The sequence below is a fragment of the Uloborus diversus genome, chromosome 6, assembly GCF_026930045.1.
Source record: "Uloborus diversus isolate 005 chromosome 6, Udiv.v.3.1, whole genome shotgun sequence".
Lineage (NCBI taxonomy): Eukaryota > Metazoa > Arthropoda > Arachnida > Araneae > Uloboridae > Uloborus > Uloborus diversus.
In genome coordinates, this window is record NC_072736.1 from 137,172,887 (window position 1) to 137,193,913 (window position 21,027).

The 21,027-nt window shown below is 32.5% G+C and overlaps 1 protein-coding gene across 1 annotated transcript in view; it reads right to left on the reverse strand.

Moving 5' to 3' along the window:
- LOC129223803 (protein groucho-like) overlaps positions 1-21,027 on the reverse strand; it is a 331,565-nt gene that overhangs the window by 290,727 nt on the left and 19,811 nt on the right. The window contains exons 2-3 of the mRNA XM_054858158.1: positions 17,225-17,325; positions 4,384-4,395 (exon numbers count right to left, since the gene is read on the reverse strand). Of these exons, the coding sequence (XP_054714133.1) occupies positions 4,384-4,395; positions 17,225-17,325 (113 nt within the window). The remainder of the gene's footprint in view (positions 1-4,383; positions 4,396-17,224; positions 17,326-21,027) is intronic.

The following is a 21,027-nucleotide window of genomic DNA, read 5'->3' on the forward strand; positions in this document are numbered from 1 at the left end:
CATTCCGCATATGATTACCCAGGGCGGAGGAAAGAAAATGGCGACCAAATTAAAAGTGGGCAGGGACATTTTTTTTCTCCATCCTCTGACTCTGCACTGCAGAGGACAAATTAAAAAAACAAATCCCCCCACGGGTGAAGGGGGTGCTCTTTTAATAAGAGTCGGGCTGTTGTGGGGGGGGGGGGGTAACAGCGGAGCTGCACAAACACGTGTCGGGAGCGCATCGGCGGACAAGGGTTCTGGCGCCCGGGAGGGTAGGGGGCGTGTTTCGTCCTTCGTTAATGAGTTTTTCTAATCGAAATGCATTTGCATCTCTTAACAAGTTTTTCTTTTTTTAACTACTTTTTTTTTCTGCTTCTTCAGACCGTAACGACTTTCTTCTCCATTAAGTATTTTGCTTCTCATAAAAACCTCGCATTCGCTTCTTTTTTAACGAATGTTCTTATTAAAAACGATGTAAGGGCGCAGCCTGAGTTTTTTTCATATATTTTTTTACTTTACCCTTACCCCCACCCTTCTTCCTTCCTCTCTAGATTCTACCCGCGTCGTCATTTGGCGCTCTTTTTTTTTATGCCCGCATTTTTTTTTTTTACCCGGCTGTTTTTCATTACGCCTCGTGTCTGCGTCTTCATTTCTCGCTCCACCCCCACCACTGTTCCTCACCCAGGGTTCCCACTCCCTTCCCCCACCCCAATCCTCTTTATTTTTTGTCTCTCCTTTCATTTAGAGCCGGGTAAAAGAAAAAAAAAGAGCTTAGTCATTAATGGTTTTTAAAATACAAACATGGTTTTTTAAGATTTTAAGAGCGTAAAAAAACAAGGGCCGCTTCGCTCTTCGCATTAGAGTGAGAGGGGGGATACATTTTTTTATCTCTCTCTTTATACTACTCTATCCTTCTTCTTTACGTGTCCCGGGGCAACTTTTTTTTTTCCATGCCGGGGGGCAAGAAAGCGGAATTCAGGGGGAAGTACAATTTTTTTTACTATGCTCGCGGGTACGGTTTGGCAATATATTTTAATGAACCTTCTAACCGTTGGATATTAGAAAGCGCTTGATGAGAATATTTGAAGCTCGCATATTTAAGAGCAAAATGTAAAAAAAAAAGTAAGGTAAAAAATAAAATGAAACGAAAAATAAAAGCCTTTTAACTATGCTCTTTATTTACTTATACGGTGTGGGTATTGCTAAATTCAACGGGCTCCCCCTCCCCCTCCCACACTTCCTTTTCATTATTTATGACTAAAGCCCCTGATGATATCGATCCCCTCAAGTGCACATAGAGCGACTACGAACGGTCGAATAAAACAGCTGCAGAAATATCCTGCGTAATTTTCGATTTAGAGCGAATTGCGATCTAAAGCACACCACTTTGAAAGCATTAACATCGCTGGGGCGGAAAAAAATCACTTTATCGTAAGAGATCGTGTAAATGGCTTCATTTGTCATTGCTGCCATTATTTTCATTAGTGGAGAATTCCTTTATGACAAAAACATAAGGTAAAACATCATCGGACTGTACTTGAAAACAGCCGCAGCAATAAAATTAGTTGTAAGATGTGGCTGTTGTCTTCAACGTTTCCGCCGTGGACGATTATTGTTCGATATGAATTAATCTTTCCTAGACGCACTGAGCATTTTGAATTGGACAATTAAAAAAAAAAACTTTTTGAAAAATAATCATTTAAAGCAAATAAAATTAGATAAACATAAAACCGAAATCTTATAACTGTGTAAGATAACACTATAAATTAACGAATCAATAACGAATTTATGATTAATTTTTAATGTCCCTCACATAGATTACTATCAAATTGGCTATTAAACTGCGGTTTAAAAAACAATAACTATTAAGTGGGGTTTATTTATTTATTTATTAATTTATTTAGTTCTGAGGTGAGATACGTGTTTGAATTTTCTGCATCCAGCATGAATTTATCTTTGACGAAGGTGATTGAAAAGGTCATTATTTTTACATTTTTCTTCAAGAAGCAGTAATCAAAATTGATAAATTTCGAACAAACATAAAGAAGGCTTCATATTGTTGCAAATGGCTGTTATAAAGTTTCCGACAGTAAAAAAAAATAACAAAAATAATTTTTTTTTTTGATGCGAAACAAAGCCCTGCAAACTTTCTTAATACGAGTACAATCATGGGAATTCATCAACAGGACCTGATTTGATTCAAATTTGAGTTTCGATATGTGTTTCACGGTTTTCCTAAAATTGAAAATTTGGTCTTGTTCTTTACAACAAACCCTTCAATCTCTACCACGACGATACGTAAACTTAAATTTTGAAAATGAACATTCATGAGATCTAGTTATGCAAATTAAGATGACGAAATATAAGATCAAGAGAGTCGTTAGCGAAACATATTTCTGGGGGGCCAAATTTGTTTCTGCAAGGATTGATGAAAAACTTTTTGTGAGGGGATGATGATAAAATTCCTACGAAGAGATGATAATGTAAGCTCTAAAAGGTGGTGTTGAAGAACTTTTTGTGAAGCGACGATGATAAAATTCCTAAGAAGGAGTGATAATGTAAGAGTTCTAAAAGAATGTGAAAACAAAATCTCTACAATGGTGACAAAATCTTTACGAAGGGTCAATTCGAAATTTCTGATTGTTTATGTGAGGGTGTTTTAGACTAACTTATATTTCTTCAAGGGAGCAATAACAAATAAGTAGTTTTCAAATGTGATGAAGAAATTTAACTGTTAGGAGAAACTGATGACAAAATATGTCTCTAGAAATTATTACGTGAAAATGTCTCATTCTGGGGTGACCTCAAAACAATTAGGAGATATAATACTAGGAGAGAATTAAAAACATAATATTTGAATAAAAAAGGTAATTTTTAGTTTTCCAGAGGGCGTTTATAAAAGCTAAAAACTTTTCAGAAATCCTAATTCCGAGACAAAATCCCTTTCGCTTTATAAGCATAAAAGTCCAATATGAACAAAAAGCCTTTAAAATACATTTACAAGTAATTTTTCAAAAAAAAAAAAAAAAGTGCATGAAATCTTATTCTAAAGTAAAATACTGCACGATACTTAGGCATGCTTTTCTAAAAATGAAATAAATGATGATGAATGTTTCTAAATTAATACATGAATGCTTGTTAAAATTATCCTATTGCAATTAATTCTTGATCGCCTGTCATCATTTTGTAAACACTAGTAGCTCACTGAAAATTCTTTTCAAAAAACTGGCATAATTTAATATTGATGAGATTAAAAGTACAATGTTGGATCAGGCTGACTTGCTTGCAGGGCCCAATTTCCCAATAGGCAGAGTAGGCAGCTGCCTAGGGCTGCAAAATTTTTAGGGGCTGCAAATTTTTCTTTAACCACACATTTTTTAAACTAATTTGTTATTCTTGAAAGTAAAATAGGCATTCTTTCATTTTCCATCGAGAATTTTTTCTTGTTTCTGTGGATAATTCAGAAAGTCGTTACGTTTGGCCAAAAAACGCAAAAAGATTGTAGTTTGATTAAGATTTTTAGTGCTATACTAATGTTTATTCAGTACTGGCTTCTTTAATGATTGACGTTTATTTTCTTTTTTACATCATTAATATTTGAAAATTGTTTTTTGTTAATATTAAGTCTCGTACGCAAATAAAACTGATTGAGGATCGAAAAAGACTGAATGATTTTAATTAAAGGAAGCTTTCTAAATTAAAAACCGAAAAAACAAAAAGAGTCTTCAAAAAAAATTTTTTTAACGTGATAAATTGTTTTCCAAATGGGCAATTTTTAAAAAGGGAAACTTTGGACTCTTTTTCGCGTGTTTTTTGAGTGAAGGAAAATTTGCTTCTTTTAAGGGGGAGGGGCGGAAGATTTCAAATCTGCCTAGGTGAGGCATGGAGCTAAATTCGGCCCTGCTTGCTTGGTCAGATTTTTTGAGTTTAGAAAAAGGGAAAAAATTTGCAAAACTTAAAATTTTCCAAAAGGTTAAAAGTCTAAAGTTTTCTATCAAAGTTAAAGAAAAGTCTGAAATTTAGACAAAAGTCTGAATAATATCATCCCTGCTTTTAGCTCTTAAAGCACAAATATCGTTAAATTAATTGCACATTTATTAATGTTACAAAAAACAGTTATGCTTCAACATAGATACATCAATCTTATTCAACTTACTTCTATACTATTTGATTTCTCAAATACATCTTACTCAAAACATCATTTTTGCCTAGTTAAACAATTGACAGAAGATGTTGAAAGTTTTACATTTTTCGTCAGCCAGAGAAAACAACACAAACTTAATTAAAAGACAAAATTCATCAAACAGAAACCAGAAGAAATAGCGGCATGCAAATCGAAAATACGAAGAAAGTAAATAATAAAAGGAAACAAATAATAAAAGCAACTAAACATTGACTCACCTGACTGTGTCTCTGGAACCGAGGAGCGATTCCGGAACAGACAGGTCGAGAAAGAAAAGGAAAACACATTAAGAAACATGGTAATAAAAGAAACATGGCAATAAAAGAAACATAAAGAAATAAATCAAATTCGAAATCATACAGTATAATGTTTACAGCGTTCATATTAAATTCGATAATATTTCGCTTTGACGAATGCGAATGATGCATAATTCATCGGAAGGAAAATTAAATTTTATTGTGTCAACGGCTTAAAAAAAATCAATTTGAATTCTTAACTTAAGAATTCAATACGAAATAAAGTAAAATTTTTGTTTGAATGTTGGTTGCAATTAAAATAAAATTTGTAATTGCCGACGTTTTGCGTATGTCCTTAGTGGTTTACTAATTTATTTCTCATTTTAACTTCAAGCTGTTTACTCTTTTGTCTCGAATTGTTATGTTCTTGTATAGATTTACAAGGATTTTTACTCTTTTTTTTTGTTTAATGTTTTTAAGTTGTTCCGACATGACCGAAAGATAAAAAATGTTTTCTTTTTTCACACAATTGGATTCGTTTTGGACTGAAAAATATTTTTGAATTATTGATAGAAATAAACATTTCAATAACTTTAAGACGATTCATGAAACACAATTTTACAGTTCTTTGTTTTCGAAAAACATCACTTATGTAGAATTTTGAAGAAATAGAAGAATGAAGAAGATTTCATGTGCATACAAAATTTTAGGCTTGCTCTCAGTGTGCTGCAATACAAAGAAAACATCATTCCACCATTCGATGGCATTATTATTTTCTCCCTTCTTATTTTCTTCTTCCTTTTTTTTAAAATTAAATACATTGCATCTCAAAAAGGAATCCTTACTGTTCACAGGCCACAGTTTACAATTGTATTCAGTATTGCGAAAATATTTCGCAAACGTTTTGTAATCAGGCGTTTTTTTTTTTTTTTCCAACTTATTCATTTGGTGATTCATTTTTAATCATTTATTTTGTTATCTACTTTAGATTATTTACTTGGTAATTTATTTTAATTTAGCTATTTAGCTGGCTATTTAAATTTATTTAAACGGATTTGATTTATTTAGGTATTTATACTAATATATTTATTTAATTATTTATTTTAATGTATTTATAAACTTATTTCACTTTAAAGTATTTCTTTTTATTTGTGTATTCAGATAGTAATTTAATTTTTGCATTTCTCGTTTTACTTTATTTAGCTATTTTCTCTCTAATAGTTCGATAAACTAATTTCTTTCATAAATCGTTATCAGTGTACATTGTACATTATTTTTGAAACACTTTTTCGGTCAAAATAAGATATTTTGGCACTTCTACGTTCGTTACCTTTTCAGATATAAATACAAACATGTCGTTTTATTCAACATCGTATTTTTATGAATCATATGTATGTTTATTCATTTGACCACCTTTAAGAAATACATCCGAATAAAAAATAAACACAATTGATACTTTGATTTATATTATTCAACTGTGTTTTCTCTTTTTTAAAGCTTAAAAGTTTCAAGATTTCATTACATCACTAAACGCCTCCTTTATTAGTTTCAATATAATTTTATGTTAGACATATAGAAAATAAATACGAAAATGCGTTTCAACAAAGCATAAGCGGTCAATTTACATGCCATTTAAATTCCCTAAGTGAACCAATTGCTTTAAAAAGTTTAAAAGTTTAATGAGTTTCATTAAATATATTCATTCATTCATTCATTAACCTTTCATGTATTCATTAACTTTTTAATAAAGTAAATTTCACGTTCAAAATCAAAGTTATGCGTTGAAAAATTGAGAAAACCAACATTATGCCGTACAAATTGAAAAATAAATTGCATACATGTTTTTAGAGGCTATAAGAAACAAAATTTTACAATCTGAAAAATTTTTTGAGCACAATACGTAAACATTCATAATTATTAATTGATAAATAGCAAAAAACAATTATTGAATGCTTTTTTTTACGTTATTTTTTCATAAATCTTTCATTGTTATTCTCATTCTTGACCCTTTTAACGTTTTATTCATCTACATGTTCTCTTTATCTTGAACACTATTTCAATTTCCGTATACTACGCTTAGGAACTCTACTTTGAGGGGACAATGGTACTTCACTAAAATTCTTTAGCACCCATACGAAGACATTTGATAAGTGTATAAGTTCTTAGAAATTTGGTAAAATCCTATGAATTTGTACCCTTCTGAGAAAAAGTAGTAAGAATAGACAACAGAAAATTTCATTTTCGTTCATCAAATCGCTATAAAACTTAAACAAGCAGTTGATTAAAGTAAAAAACGAGTACAAAGTTGATAATTTAATTTAAGAAAAATGCTGCTTCCACAATGACATTTCACAAATTGGTGTTATTTTAGCAAACTGTTTCGTATCTGAACCGTTCTGAACGGAAACTATCGTGGAAAAACAAAATCAAAAGGAAAGGTTTAGTTCTTCCTGACTTTGAAAGCTCAGAGATTCAGAGAAAACTTTTAGAATATTAATAATTTAGTTTGGAAAACGCTGCTTGAATTATTGCATGAAAAATAATTACAAAACTGATTGCAACAGCTGTAAAAAGTCTTTGACACATTCCACTAGTTTTCCTACACTGTTTCATATTACTATTATTGATATATAACTTCTACTCCAACTCCTTTACCCCAAAATCAGTCTGACTCCGACTCTTACTTCTCAGCTCTGGCAGAGTTAAGAAAACGCAAAGAAAATGACCGACACCGACTCTTGGAATTTTAAACCAGTCAGACATATTTACTACAAAATCAGTCCAATTTCGACTCCATGACTTCGAGTCTAACTCCAAAGCTTCGGCAGAGTTTTGGACTCTGAGGGAAAATGACTACACCGACTCTTGGAATTTTAAAGCATTTAACTCCGACTCTGTAGCTCTTCCAATTGCAAAAGCAGTCAACTTTCCATGATGCCTTCCACAATCTTTACAAGCTGTCAACAATTCATCAAACTGTTTCAGATTTTAAACCTCCTGAACAAAGACTATCGTGGAGGAGCAAAGTCAGGAAGAAAGGTTGACTTCCTTTTCTTCAGAAAACAACAGTCCACATCATTCTCGCCTGTTTGTCATAGAATGCTCTTTTCAGAGAAGGAAACCATGTTTTCAGAGATGTTCCCCAAGAACTCAAACGAACGGATAGGCCTTTGCTTGCAGATCTAGTTCGCGTTAATTAAGCGCCAACGAGCAAAAATCTCCCCCCACCCCTGCAGGCAAAGCAGGAGAAATATAATTAGCTTCCGATAACAATAAGAGTATTGACTTAAAGAGAAACGGCTTCCGACAAAATGGCTCTTTTTAAGCGTTTTAAATGGGAGACGGATCGATAACAGGGAATCGTTTAAAGGCCTTCCCCTTCTCTATCGTTACCTTTTCCCTCTGGCTCGATCTAAACACCAGAACCTCTGACGTACTGACGTCATACCACAGTTCAGATGTTATTTAAATGTGGTTGGAGGTAATTTCCAAAGAGTCTGAAAGAGGAGAATGATACTTTCTTCACCTGATACTCACGATCTGAAACTGTATCGAAAGTTGAGTCAACTACAACTAGTGGTAACAAACTAAACGTCCGTAATAAGTAGCACTTGTGAATCGACACAAAAGTATTCACATACAAAACTACTAGAGGAAATGAAATGTAGCAGAATCCCGTTGCAGCAAAATTCAAGGGACTGCAAATTTGTTCATATGAACTTGAATTTCATTGTTATGGATTTTAAGCACTGTAATGAAAATTAAATGGGGGACTGAAAATGTATTTTGTTGAAACGGATGTTTCGTTGTATTGGTATTTGCTGTAACGGGATTTCACTGTAACAGCAACACTTTCTTCGTACTTATAAACTTACTAACCAACGTTATCATTTTTTGTTTTCAAAAACAGGGCTTTGGAATTTAAGGGGAAATGTCAGTTAGTATGTCACCAAAGTTAATAAGAAATAATTTACCATGATAATCATATGGAAACAATTTTTATTTTTCGACATAATCTCCAGGCATTCAAAGTACAACAACTTCCATCATACAACCCAGACTTGTCCTCAAGTGATTTCTATCTGTTGGGTCCAATGAAATAACATCTTCAAGGCAAATAATTTACAGATGACGACCGACAAAGTTCAACGTGAAATCCAACCATGGATGAGAGTTATTCGAAGTCTCGGATAAGGATATCAGCGTTGCTGAACATTATGCAGAAAAATAAAAACTTTGCAAAAGGTTATCATGATAAATTATTTATTTATCATCTGTTGTGACTTCATGAATTACCTCATAGTTTAAAAAAGAGAGAAGGAGCTGTAGAACTTTTTGGTACGTGATATTTATTGCATATTACTAGAATTGAGGTAGTGAGAGGCAAAGGTGTGTGAACTTTTTTAAGTTTTGAGTCAAACGCGCAAAGTTCATACCATACGAAGATTTTTATTGAAAAATGTTTCTAAATCATGCTGTATAGCAGAACCTGACAAGGTTATTATTACTATATTTTGCGTCAAAACAGATGTGATAAGAGTTTCTCCTACCACTTATGCAAGTAAAATCCTTTTTTAAAAAAAATAACTTAGTGACTTATACTCGTAGTTTTAAAAAAGAGGAGAGAAAAAAAGAAAAAAACATTTTGTTATATATTTTGGTATTTATCGCGTAGAATTGAGGTAGTGAAAAGCAAAAGTGCTGCATGTGAATGGACCTTTTAAATTTTTGAGAAAAACGCGTATAACGTTGGTAGTTTTTCATTGAAACGTTTTTAAAATTATGTTGTATAGCAGCACCTTATTATTATTATAATTTGTATCAAAATGGATGTGATAAGATTTTCTCCTATTACTTATAACAGCAAAATCCTTTTTTTTCTTTTGTCACACATCCCTTGGCTTCTTTGTGCTTCACATGGAGGACGCGCTGCATTATATTAAAATTCAAAATTAAAAACTATTTTTTTATAAAATATTTTTTACGCATTCAATTCTTAATCTAACTAAATAAAATTCGAAATTCTTCATAATTTTAAAATATGTTAATATAGATGGTACATTAACAACGTAACTCTCCAGTTTCTTCAACTTGTGCCGTACTGTTAAAGAAGTAAAAAAGAAAAAAAAAACTGAAGCCCACAAAGAAATATTAAAGCGGCTATTAACCCCAGAAAATTTATCACACCATAGAGCGTAAAAGTTAAATGTGAATTTAGACAATCTTGTTTAAGACAATCTTGTTTTAATCTTGTTTATTCAAACGTATAAAAAGCGAAAATGAGCTGCATAAGAATGCTTACGATTCATACTTCCAAATCTTATGTGCCCCTGAGGAACGGGAAACAACGATCACAATAGCGCAAAGAACGTAAAATATAAAACACTGATTAATACAAGCGAGCATTGTACTTCTAAAATAAATCAGTATTTATGGTCGCTATGACGTTCTAAAAGCACTTATCTGTTGTATAATACGCACTATTTTTTTAACTGCCATTACAAGCCTAAAAAGTTGGTTTAAAATGTGGTCGATTGTGAAAATGTTCTAGAAAATCATGCGTCATACGATTGTTCAGACACGGTTTGCTTTACAGGATATTGTTTTTGAATATAATTTTCTCGTTCACGTACAAAAAACTGTTTGAAAAGATTTGTGGAAGATGAAAACTTCAAAGCTATCGTTCTCGCGATATCAGTCCACAAAGCATGCTTTTCATGGATGAATTTGACAAAGAATCTTTAGGGTCAGATGTTTTTATTTGGAAACAGAAGACTATTTCATAATCCATAACCCTGCAAAATGAATGAAGATAATGAGATAGTACCGTTCAACATAAAATGAAATTATTGCAGTACAAAAATGATTCTGATCAGCAGATCTGCTTTAAGACTTGGAACATGTCAGAATCTACTCAGAGCAAAATTGAAGTGTTAAGTAGCTGACATTAGCATCCAAATGTGTAAATCCTCTTAACGCCACTGCCATTCGTATGCAGCCATAAATTAAATAAACAACTATTGAACTAATTTGCACAGCAAATTCCTTTCAAGATGCAGAACATATCAGAATAAATCTGGAAAAAGCTTGAATTTTTAAGAGGCAAAATGGCTATGTATCCAAATCTGTACAGCAGACCCCTATTTAGGATTCCGAATCTGCTAAAACACACTCTGAGGGAAAATGAAGTGGCGAAGATGGTTGATTCTGTATTCAAACGTATCTTCTTCTTGAGGCTACTTTCATTCATTTGAACAACAAATTAACTAAATAAATAAATATCGAATGAATCTCACAGCATTTCCCCTTTACGATTCGGAACCTGCCAGAACCCAATCAGCGGGGAGGGAATTGAACTGGCGATGATCCAGATGGATCCTGTATCCAAGTGGCTGTGTCTTTTTCTTGAGGCTACTCAGCGGGAAAAAAATGAAGTGGCTAAGATGGCTGATTCTGTATTCAAACGAATTTTCTTTTTGAGGATACTTCCATTCATTTGAACAACTAAATAATTAATAAGCTAAATAAATAAACACTGAAAGAATCTGTATACAGCAGACCCTTATTTAGGATTCGGAACCTGCCAGAACATACTCGGGGGGGGGGGGGGGAATGAAGTGGCTAAGATGGCTGGGGGGATTTGGTGGCTAAGATGGCTGATTCTGTACTCAAATATATTTCATTCTTGAGGCTACTTCCATTCATTTGCACAACAAATAAACTAAATAAATAGATGTTAAATTAATCTGCACAGCATACTCCTCTCCAGAACCAAATCAGGGGGGAGGGAATTGAACTGGCGAAGATCCAAATGGATCCTGTACTTAAATGGACGTGTCTTCTTCTTGAGACTACTTCCATTCATTTTAACAACTAAATAACTAACAAACTAAACTAATAAATACGAAAAAAACTCTGTAAAGCCGAGTCCTTTTAATATTCGGAATTTGTCAGAATCTCCTCAGAATCAAAACAGAAGTTTCTAGTGGATCTGTATTCAAATCTATGTACTTTCTTAAGGTCTGTTCCTTTGTTTAAACAAAATTAATGTTGTTTAATCCGCCCATATTTATTTGATCCGTCATGCTTCCTAGTGCGTATTCGATTTCGATATCTTGTATGGTTAAAATATTTTAATCTCAGTATAGTTTTCTTCATAAATAAGAATAATTAATCCAGTAGTGTCAGATAGTTATTTTAGCTGAAATAGTTCACAAAACATTTTCTGAGCTTAATAACGATTTAGAAAAATCTTAATTGTATATTATGCTTCTTATATTAAAAAAAAATTATTCTCATTTCCAGCTATCAACTGTTTTTTGAAAGTGAAATTTTTTTGCGTTACGATTAAAGGAAATAATAAAGAGAGTTAAATATAATGACGTTAAAAAAAATAAATAAAATAAAGACCTAGTAAAATTGCTGCAATTAAACAATGATATTTGTGTAAACAACGCAAAGCAAACTGCAAGCATTGAGATTTCAAATAAATTCCTTGCTGTCAAAATAAATTATAATTGTAACAAGAAAAAGCGAAAAGAGTGGAATACATTTTTAGTTTTCCGAGTAGAGAAGCATGTTTTGATTTCAGCAATATTTTAAGTATTAATGTACAAACGAGAGTTAGTGTTTCTAAAACGTTTTTGGATGTTGCTATGACAGAAAATAGGACCAAATATAAGAAAGAATATAATTTTGTCATCCTCTTTCAAGTGACAAGAAAGATTCTAAATCTGTACAAAAATCTGAAATAAAAAAGAACAAGATGTAGGAGGATTTTGACACAGAGTCTAGCAATTGGAGTCAGGGATCTTGTTTTCTTCGATGGAACTTAATATCAAACCATTTCAATTCCACTCTAAAACTCTACAGCAAAACACTTTTATTTATTTTCATTTTTGTTTTCTTCATTTTCTCATTCCCTCTTGCGACGTTTTGCTTCAGCGGAATTTAAAACCGTTATTGGCCGAAGACGTCTTCTGAAACATTTTTCTTTCATCTCCATTTCCTTCACGCGAAACAACTGACAAGAATTCTTTGATGGCTTTCTGCAAAATCCTCTGCCATGGGCATATACCGTTCTCCAGAGAAAATTGAAAAACCGGAAACATATAAAGCTCAAATCTCTCTTGTGATAACGTTAGATATTTGTACAAATACATAGCAGAGCTTCCACACGAAGACGACTGTGCCTTTTTTTACGCACATATAAATAGGGAATATATGACGATTTGTGAATACATAGATTTGAGGAGGAATGATATGCTGCCTAGGTCTCGTCAAAATGCTTTGAATGTATTACTGTGTTTTTTGAGTTTCGTCATAGCAGGTCAATCACTACGTATGACTTGATAGCCTAAATTAATCACCAAGAACACGACGACTGTGCCTCTTTTTACGCACACATAAATAGGGAATATATGACGATCTGTGGATACATATATTTGAGGAGGAAGTATATGCTTCCTAGGTCTTGCCAAAGTGTATTACTTTGTTTTTTGAATTTTGTCAATCATGTGTATGTCAATCATTAACCAGAGGTACCCACCTATGGGGGGGGGGGAATCATGACGCAGACTGTGCCATTGAAATTTTTAGGGGGTGGGGTTGTTTTGAAAGGTATTCTTCTTATTTGATTGTGAAGGGCTCTTGCTTTTTTTGGGGGGGGGGGGTCTTTGCGATCTTCAGGGGGTGCGACCTTGCTCTTACGGGGTGTGGGCACCCCTGCATTAAATACGACTTGATAGCCAAAATTATACACTAAGAATAACTTACTAAAAATCATTAAAAAAGCTATGCTTCGGGTGTTTAATGATTTTTGGACGTTTTCTTCGAGAGGATTATTTCAGATTATTCAATCATTCTTAGTAAATGTTGTTTAGTCAAATGTATCATAAATCTCTTAGGCACTTTTATCCATCCAGCTGGCATGAGTGCTTAAATGGCGCCTAGTAAAATCTGCTGCCTTGGGCAGAACACCGTTTTCCACAGAAAATGGAAAAACCGGAAACATAAAAAGCTGAAACCTCTCTTGTGATAATATTCGATATTTATCCAAATACATAGCAGAGCTTCTTCACGGCGACTGGGCTTTTTTCTCGCACATATAAATAGTGAATATATGCCGATTTGTTTACACATAGACTTTAGCAAGTGAAGAAATGTTTTGCAACGCAGGCTCCTATCAAAATACACTTAAATATATTATTTTGTCCAATAATTAAAAAATTAGAAATATTTTTAAAATATTTATCGGCGGTTTTCTGTTGGTGATTAACTCAGGATATGGAATCATAATTAGTCGATGACCTATAATGAAATTTAAAAAAATAATATTATATTTAAAGCATTTTAATAAAATTTGAGTGTTACCTAGGTAACATATCATGTCTCCTCTAACTTAAACTATGTATTCAGAAATACTCATCTATTCAGTACTTAATAAGAGCACATTCATCACATTTTATGCAATGCTCCAGCATGACCTAATCAAGCATTTCTTTAAATACTACAAACAATATTTCATTTATTTATAACGGTATTTTAAATTAAATAATTTATAAGTCTAGCTCTTAATTATGCACTCAATTAGAAATAGTCTTGAATGTTTATACATTCTTACATCGCGAAGAACGATTTGATTCAAATACCGAAGTAGAACACGTTTTCATTGCTGCTTAGTTTTGTCTTATATGAATACAAAAAATACTAAAATGCATTAAACACGACGTTGAGTACATAAATAAAATGATTATGCTAAATCAAATCCGCGATTTCTTGATCATAAATGGCTGTAAGTGCAGAAAAAAGCTGATATTAATGTTTAAAAATGTATAAAACATTGATTAAGATCTGTTATTCATACAAAACTGATAAAAATTTTTATAAATACACATTATCCAGGGTGACAAGAAATAACTTGGACACACATGGTACATTATGTATATTTTTAATGCTAATCAAAATATTACGACCAATTTTCAAAATAAATATGAATACATTATTTCGTCTAATATATTCACAGATTTTCAAAGTCGCTACCTTTAGTCTTAATAAAGAGCTTTAAACGTGCCACAAAATTTTCCGCTATGAGCCGCAACTCACTTACTGATATTTTATCCCATTCCTTGCATAAAGATTTCTTTAGGCATGCCAAATTTCTATGAGGTTTAGCATACACCCTTATCTCCAAGATGTACCAAACAGAATAATCCTATGGTTTCAAATCTGGAGAATACGATGGGCATTCTTGAGCTCCGATGAAGTTCGGAAAATGTGTCTTGCACCAATCTTGAGTGTCTTTAGGTCTGTGGGCAGGCGCAAAATCCTGTTGGAAGGTCCATCTTCTGTTTCCAAAGAACTTTTGCGATCAAGGTAAGACAAATTCCTCCAAAATGAGTTTCGATGTGTTTCTTGATTCATCTTTATCACTTGATCAACAAAAACAATTGGTGTTTTCCCACTAGCACATATCCCACCCCAATCCATTACAGATTGGGGTCGTTGACGCCGTTCAACAACACAAGATAGTCTTGGACACAAGGATGTGTGCTAAACCTCATAAAACTTTGGCATATGTAAAGAAATCCTTATGCAAGGGATGGGATAAAATATCAGTGAGCTGAGGCCCACAACCGAAAACTTGGGACACGTTTAAAGTTCTGTATTAAGGCTGAAGGATACAACTTTGAAAATTTGTAAATATATTAGACGAAATTATGTTTGCTTACTTATTTCGAAGTTTGGTAGTAATACTTTCATTAGCATTAAAATTATAATGCATCATTTGTGTCCAAGTTATTTCTTGTAACCCTTATAATTAATAATACCCATAGAAATATTTGCATTGGGGAAGTTTATTTTTTTTTAATAAATAATTTTAAAATATTCAATACAGTACGATTGATATCGTTTTATAATCCCAAAAATATGTTTCGGTCACTCAATATCCTCAAATGATGTTTACATATTGTTTCAGAGATTCGCTTTGCAATTTGTCAAACATTTTTATACTCAAATAGTTTGAAATGTTGTTAAATTATTTGAACATAATTTCAGCATTCCATAATTTGCCCAACGATACTATATTCCCAAATAGTGTTAAATGTTCTCAATACGTTATTTTTCTCAGAGTCTAAATAATCTCGCACTATTTATGAATGTCCTTTCAGTGAATGTAAACGAAATGTGTTAATCAACCATAAAGTTAGGAGGAAAAAATGCGAGTTTCAGGGCTACAAGGAACAAAGGATTAGTTTTTAACAAAAGAGTTCTTAACAAACACTTCAAAATTCTACATTTTGTTCAACGCTGCTCCAAAAAGAAATCATTACATTTAGTTTAATTGTAGGACAATGAACATTAATTAAGAAAGCATTTAGAATACATGTTTCTGCAGTTTTTAGTGTACCTATTTTGAAGATATTATCTCAACAGTAATACCACCGTTAACAGTACAAAGGAATCATTACATTTATATGAGTCGATTCATTGTTGGGCAACGGCCATAAATTAAGGGTTTACCTTTCTTTTCGCCGACATTTAAAATGTCCTCCCCCCTTAAATACGATTGTTGTCCGTAAAATAAGTTTCCCTATTTTTTTTCACAATGAAAAAAAAATTTACTTTTATGGAGTAATGCATCATTGGAAAGCTTGGACTTTTAAATATTTTTCAACGTAGTCCCCATTGACCATCGATGCACTTTTTGATCCGGGTAACCATCTTTTTTATGCCTTCGTTGTAGAAGTTTCCTGCCGCGCTGCGAAGGTAACTCAGAACCTCTTCTTTCAGCTTTTCCCCGGTTACGTACCACCTAGATATTTTTTCAAACCAGGGAAGAAATGATAATCGCTTGGGGTCAGGTCCGGGCTGTAGGGAGAACTTTCACCCATCCGAAATCCGTAATGAGCGAGGGGGTTACACAGGCTGTGTACGGACGAGCATTGTCCTGATGAAAACAGACTCCTTTCGTCAGCATGCCCCTTCTCTGATTCTTGTCAAAAAACGTATCACTGATCACATTTCGGGAGAGAAGAAATCGGGAGCTCCATTCTTAATGGCTGCCAAAACCACACTAAAGGGTTCAGCGGGTTCAACAGAATGGGCATGTGGAGGGGAGAGACCAAGCTACCCGCTAGGGTTGCCAGATTACGCGCGCTCGTGGGAAATAGGGAAGCTTACTTTACGGACAACCCCTGCATATCAAAAGGTAAGGTTGAAACTGAAAAACAGGGGGGAAGGAAATTTCTTGTCAGCAAAAAGTTGGGTACACCAAATTAAAACAATTGTTAAAATACATGTTTTAGCAGTTTTTAGTGTATCTATCTTGAAAATATTAACTCAAAAATAATTCCATGGCTAACAATGCAAAGGAATCGTTACATTTAATATGAGCAGAATAATTGTGGGCAGAAAATATAAATTAAGACAGAAGTTTGCATACATGTTTTGTATCTTTTAGTGCATCTATCCTGAAAATATTAACTCAATAATAGTTCCACGTTTAAAATTCAAAGGAATCATTACATTTAGTATGAGCAGAATAATTGTTGGGCACAAAATATAAATAAAATATAAATAAAAATTCTCCAAAAAGAAAGTTTTTTTTCCAATTAACAAGTCATTATTTTTCAACTATTATTCTTAAAATGTGCGTATTTTTCGTATTGTTGTAATGCTACGCATTATTTTGTAAGTCATTTAGGGCTCCTTAGGAAAATGGGCTTCAGATCCAGGCGGCCTGTGCGATAATCAGGCCCTGGTCGTTAGAGTACGTGTTTCGGAAGTTTTTAGTGCATATATCATGAAAATATTAACTCACCTGTGATATTGTGCTTGCAAGAAAGAAAATTCCTCTTTGATTCTGTCACACGTTTCTGCAACAGTAAACTTAAAAGGTTGACCGGCGGCTGGAGGCGGACCCTGTGTAAAAATAATAAAATTTAAAATTGTGCAGCTATCAAAAGAGAAATTTTGAAACACAAAATACAAATTAAAGCTTTTTCATGCAATTGGCTGTTAGTGAACTACATTTTGAGCAGCTTTGAAATGATTTCAAATCTAAGTTTGAAAAGAAAAACCATTATAATGGAAGTAACAAAGTTGAAGAATAGCAAGGTATAATTGTCCAACAAAATTAACTGATTCGGTTTTTATTTTCAGCAAAAATCGCTACATGAAACGATTTATAACCAAAGCGGTAAAAACAATAGTTGAATTCATAGAACATTATAGCGGAAATGACTGAAAGCCGCAGTGGTGATAAATCTTAGTGAAGAAAGTAAACAGGAGAAATTAATTTTAGTAAAGAAGGTTACTATAGAATACATTAGTTTCAGCAACCAACAATGCCCTAAAACGAGAAAACTTAAAACAGAACTGTCTTCCTAGAAAACTGAAAAAATAGCTAGAATTTTTTAAAAAATCTATCGAAATAACATTTCTATTCGGTTATACGGTGGCTCCCAAAAGCGTTCGTACACCTACGACTTTCAGCGATATTGGCCCCTATCCGTTGGTTAGAATTAATATTTCGGAATAGGTATTTAATTATAAGATCTATGTTCATTTTTTAACAAAACTACGTGAAAAGTTATTAAAAAATATTGAAACTTATTTTTTTTTAAATCAAAAACCAAAAAGTGCCGGAAATTTTATCTCACAAAAGTCTTTGTACACTTTAAAAAATGTCTATATATTATTGAATAATCTAACATTTTATTAAGTTATTATTTAGTAGAATATCATGCAGTATCAACAACACCTTTTAAACGTCTGGGAATAAATTTATTTATTTATTTATTTTTTTTTTGCGTAAAATCTGAGAAAGTGCTCAACCACACTTCCAGTCTTACTGTTTCTAGCTCTATTTTCGTTTCAAAGCCGCATTTTCGTAATTTGGCCTCCAGATATCTCTAGTATGGAACATTAAGTTCAAATCTGGAGATTGAGGGGGGTATTTTCTAAACTTTAGGATAATTTTCGAGGCACTGGACGCAAACTTTGAAAACCGTGTGCTTCTTATCGTTATCTTGATAAAAAACAAAGTTGTTTCCAATAACCAAATTTTTGGCTAAGAGTTCAAAATTTGGTTTTAAAATATTTAAAGAAACGGCATAATTCATCATTTCATCAAAAAATTTCAAACTACAAGTCCTGATGCTGATATGCACCCTCACACTATAACACCTCCACCGTCATGATTAACTGATCCAACTAAGTTCTTAAGATTAAGTTCCAAATTTTTTCTTCTACTTACAGTTATACAATAATTTAACCAAAAATGTTGAATTCATTTTTATCTGTAAGTAAGACGTAATTGTAAAACGTTTTGAGCTTATTAATCATTGATTTTTGCGACGAAAAGCTTAAGCTTTCTGTATTTCGCACGACCGAGAAAATTTCTGCGGGAAGAGGTCCCATTTAATCTAGCTAATCAGAGAACTTGGTGAACAATTTTAGATGAAAATTAAATGTAAAATTTTTCATTTAACTCAGCAGAAACATTTACAGCACTCAAATGTGTATTGTTCGTAATTTTTTTAACTTGAAATCTCCGATCACGCTATGTTAACTTTGCCAATTGACCTCTACTTACCTTGTTTTCGGTCCGAGTCTTTTCTTTAAAGCATTTTATCTAGCACTTTACTATGGAATGGTATAAATTATCAAATTTTCAGACATTTAAAACCAATTTACCGCTATCGTGAGGAAAAAATCAAATTTCGAAAGTTGTTTGTTGTTTTTAACGAATACCAGTCATTTTAAAGTAATAAGCACAATATTAATAAATAAACAAAAAAATAAAGCCAAATGAATTTTAAGTGTCAACACAATGCAAAAATAATAAATAAACGGCATATGATAATTTTAACCATGAATTTATTCGAAAATATTTGAGTGTACGATGACTTTTGTGGCGTGTTATTTCTCTGTCTCTTCGTTTTTTGACACATTCCAAAAAGATCCGTCTATATTTTGAAAAAACTACTGGGTTGTATTTAGAATGACATAGGAATGTTGTGAAAAAATATTGGACTTCATATACGAATTCAGTTTCGCGTTATTTTGGTTTTACTAAAAATTTCCAAGTGTACGAACACTTTTGGGAGCCACTGTATAATAAACTCACCTAAAAATTCATCAAGATGGAGAATTTATGAAAACTGGAAAAGATTCAGAATAAATATTTTCTCGCAGACGATTACTTCGCATGTTTTCTAATTTTTACTTTTAGCAAAAATTACTACATGAAGCGAATTAAAATAAAATGGTAAAAACAATGGTTAAATTCATAGAACATTATAGCGGAAATGATTGAAAACCACAGTATTTGAGTGAAGAACGTTAACAGGAGAAATTAATTTTAGCGAAGACGGTTACTAGAGAATAGATATAGTTTCGACAAGCAATGATGTATACCAAAAACTAGTAAACTTTAGTTGTTCAGTTGTTTAGCCAGTCAGATATAGTTTCTAGAAAAATCAAAAAACAGCTAGGCTGAAAATGTTTTTTAAAAAACATCAAAGTAACATTTCTGCTCGGCTATGTTTTGAACTCACCTACAAATTCATCAAGAAGGAGAGTTTATGAAAACTGAAAAAGATTCATAATGAAAAATGACTGAAAACCGCACTGGTGATAAATTTTAGTGAAGAACGTTATCCGGAGAAATTAATTTTAGCGAAGATGGTTACTGGAAAATACATTTAGTTCCAGCAACCAACAATGCATATACCAAAACGAGCAAACCTAGATGTTTAGTTGTTTAGTCAGTCAATTATAGGTCGCAGAAAAATGAAAAAAATAGCTAGAGCGAAAAAAAATACATGGAAGTAACATTTCTATTCGGTTATGTAATGAACTCGCCTACAAATTCATCAAGATGGAGAATTCATGAAAAGTGAAAAAGATTCAGAATGAATATTTTCTCGCAGACGATACCTTCGTATTTCAAATAGAGCAAAACTGAAAAATTTAACACAACTTACAACCAAACAAAATTAAATTTTCACGTGGATGCTTCGGAATAGCTTCAAATGTAGGTAAGTTAAAAATTTAACGGAACTGAAAATAAGGGAAAACCGCAAGCATATAAATGTTATATTGCAAGTCATTTCAAACAAAGTAGTATTGAAGCGCTAAAAAATGGATGTTAACTAAAAGGAAGACTTTCGTATTTGGCACAAGGGGAAAAAATCTTTATCAAAACAAAATTCAACGTTTCAGTAGAGAAACATTTTACTGTTATTATTATTTTCAAATAGCATCATTTGATTCCACTAAATATTCTTAAATACATTATGTAATAACTTTTCCCAGTATTAATAAAAACACGCGTTCCAAAGTAGAGAATTCTGATAAACGACATTCTTAAAGATAACAATCATTAATGTAAATTTCACATCTCATTCCTTTAAATTAAAAATCACCAGAGATTTCTTCAGCATTAAATAACAAACACTTTTTCGCATTATTATCATACTATTCAATTAAAAATATAACAATACGAACTATTTCATAAGAGACGTCTTTTAATTAAGTTAATGAAAAAAAACTAAGCAAAAAATAATAAAGCTCTTTGATATTCAAAAATAAATTATTATCTATTTCGAGAATAATTTA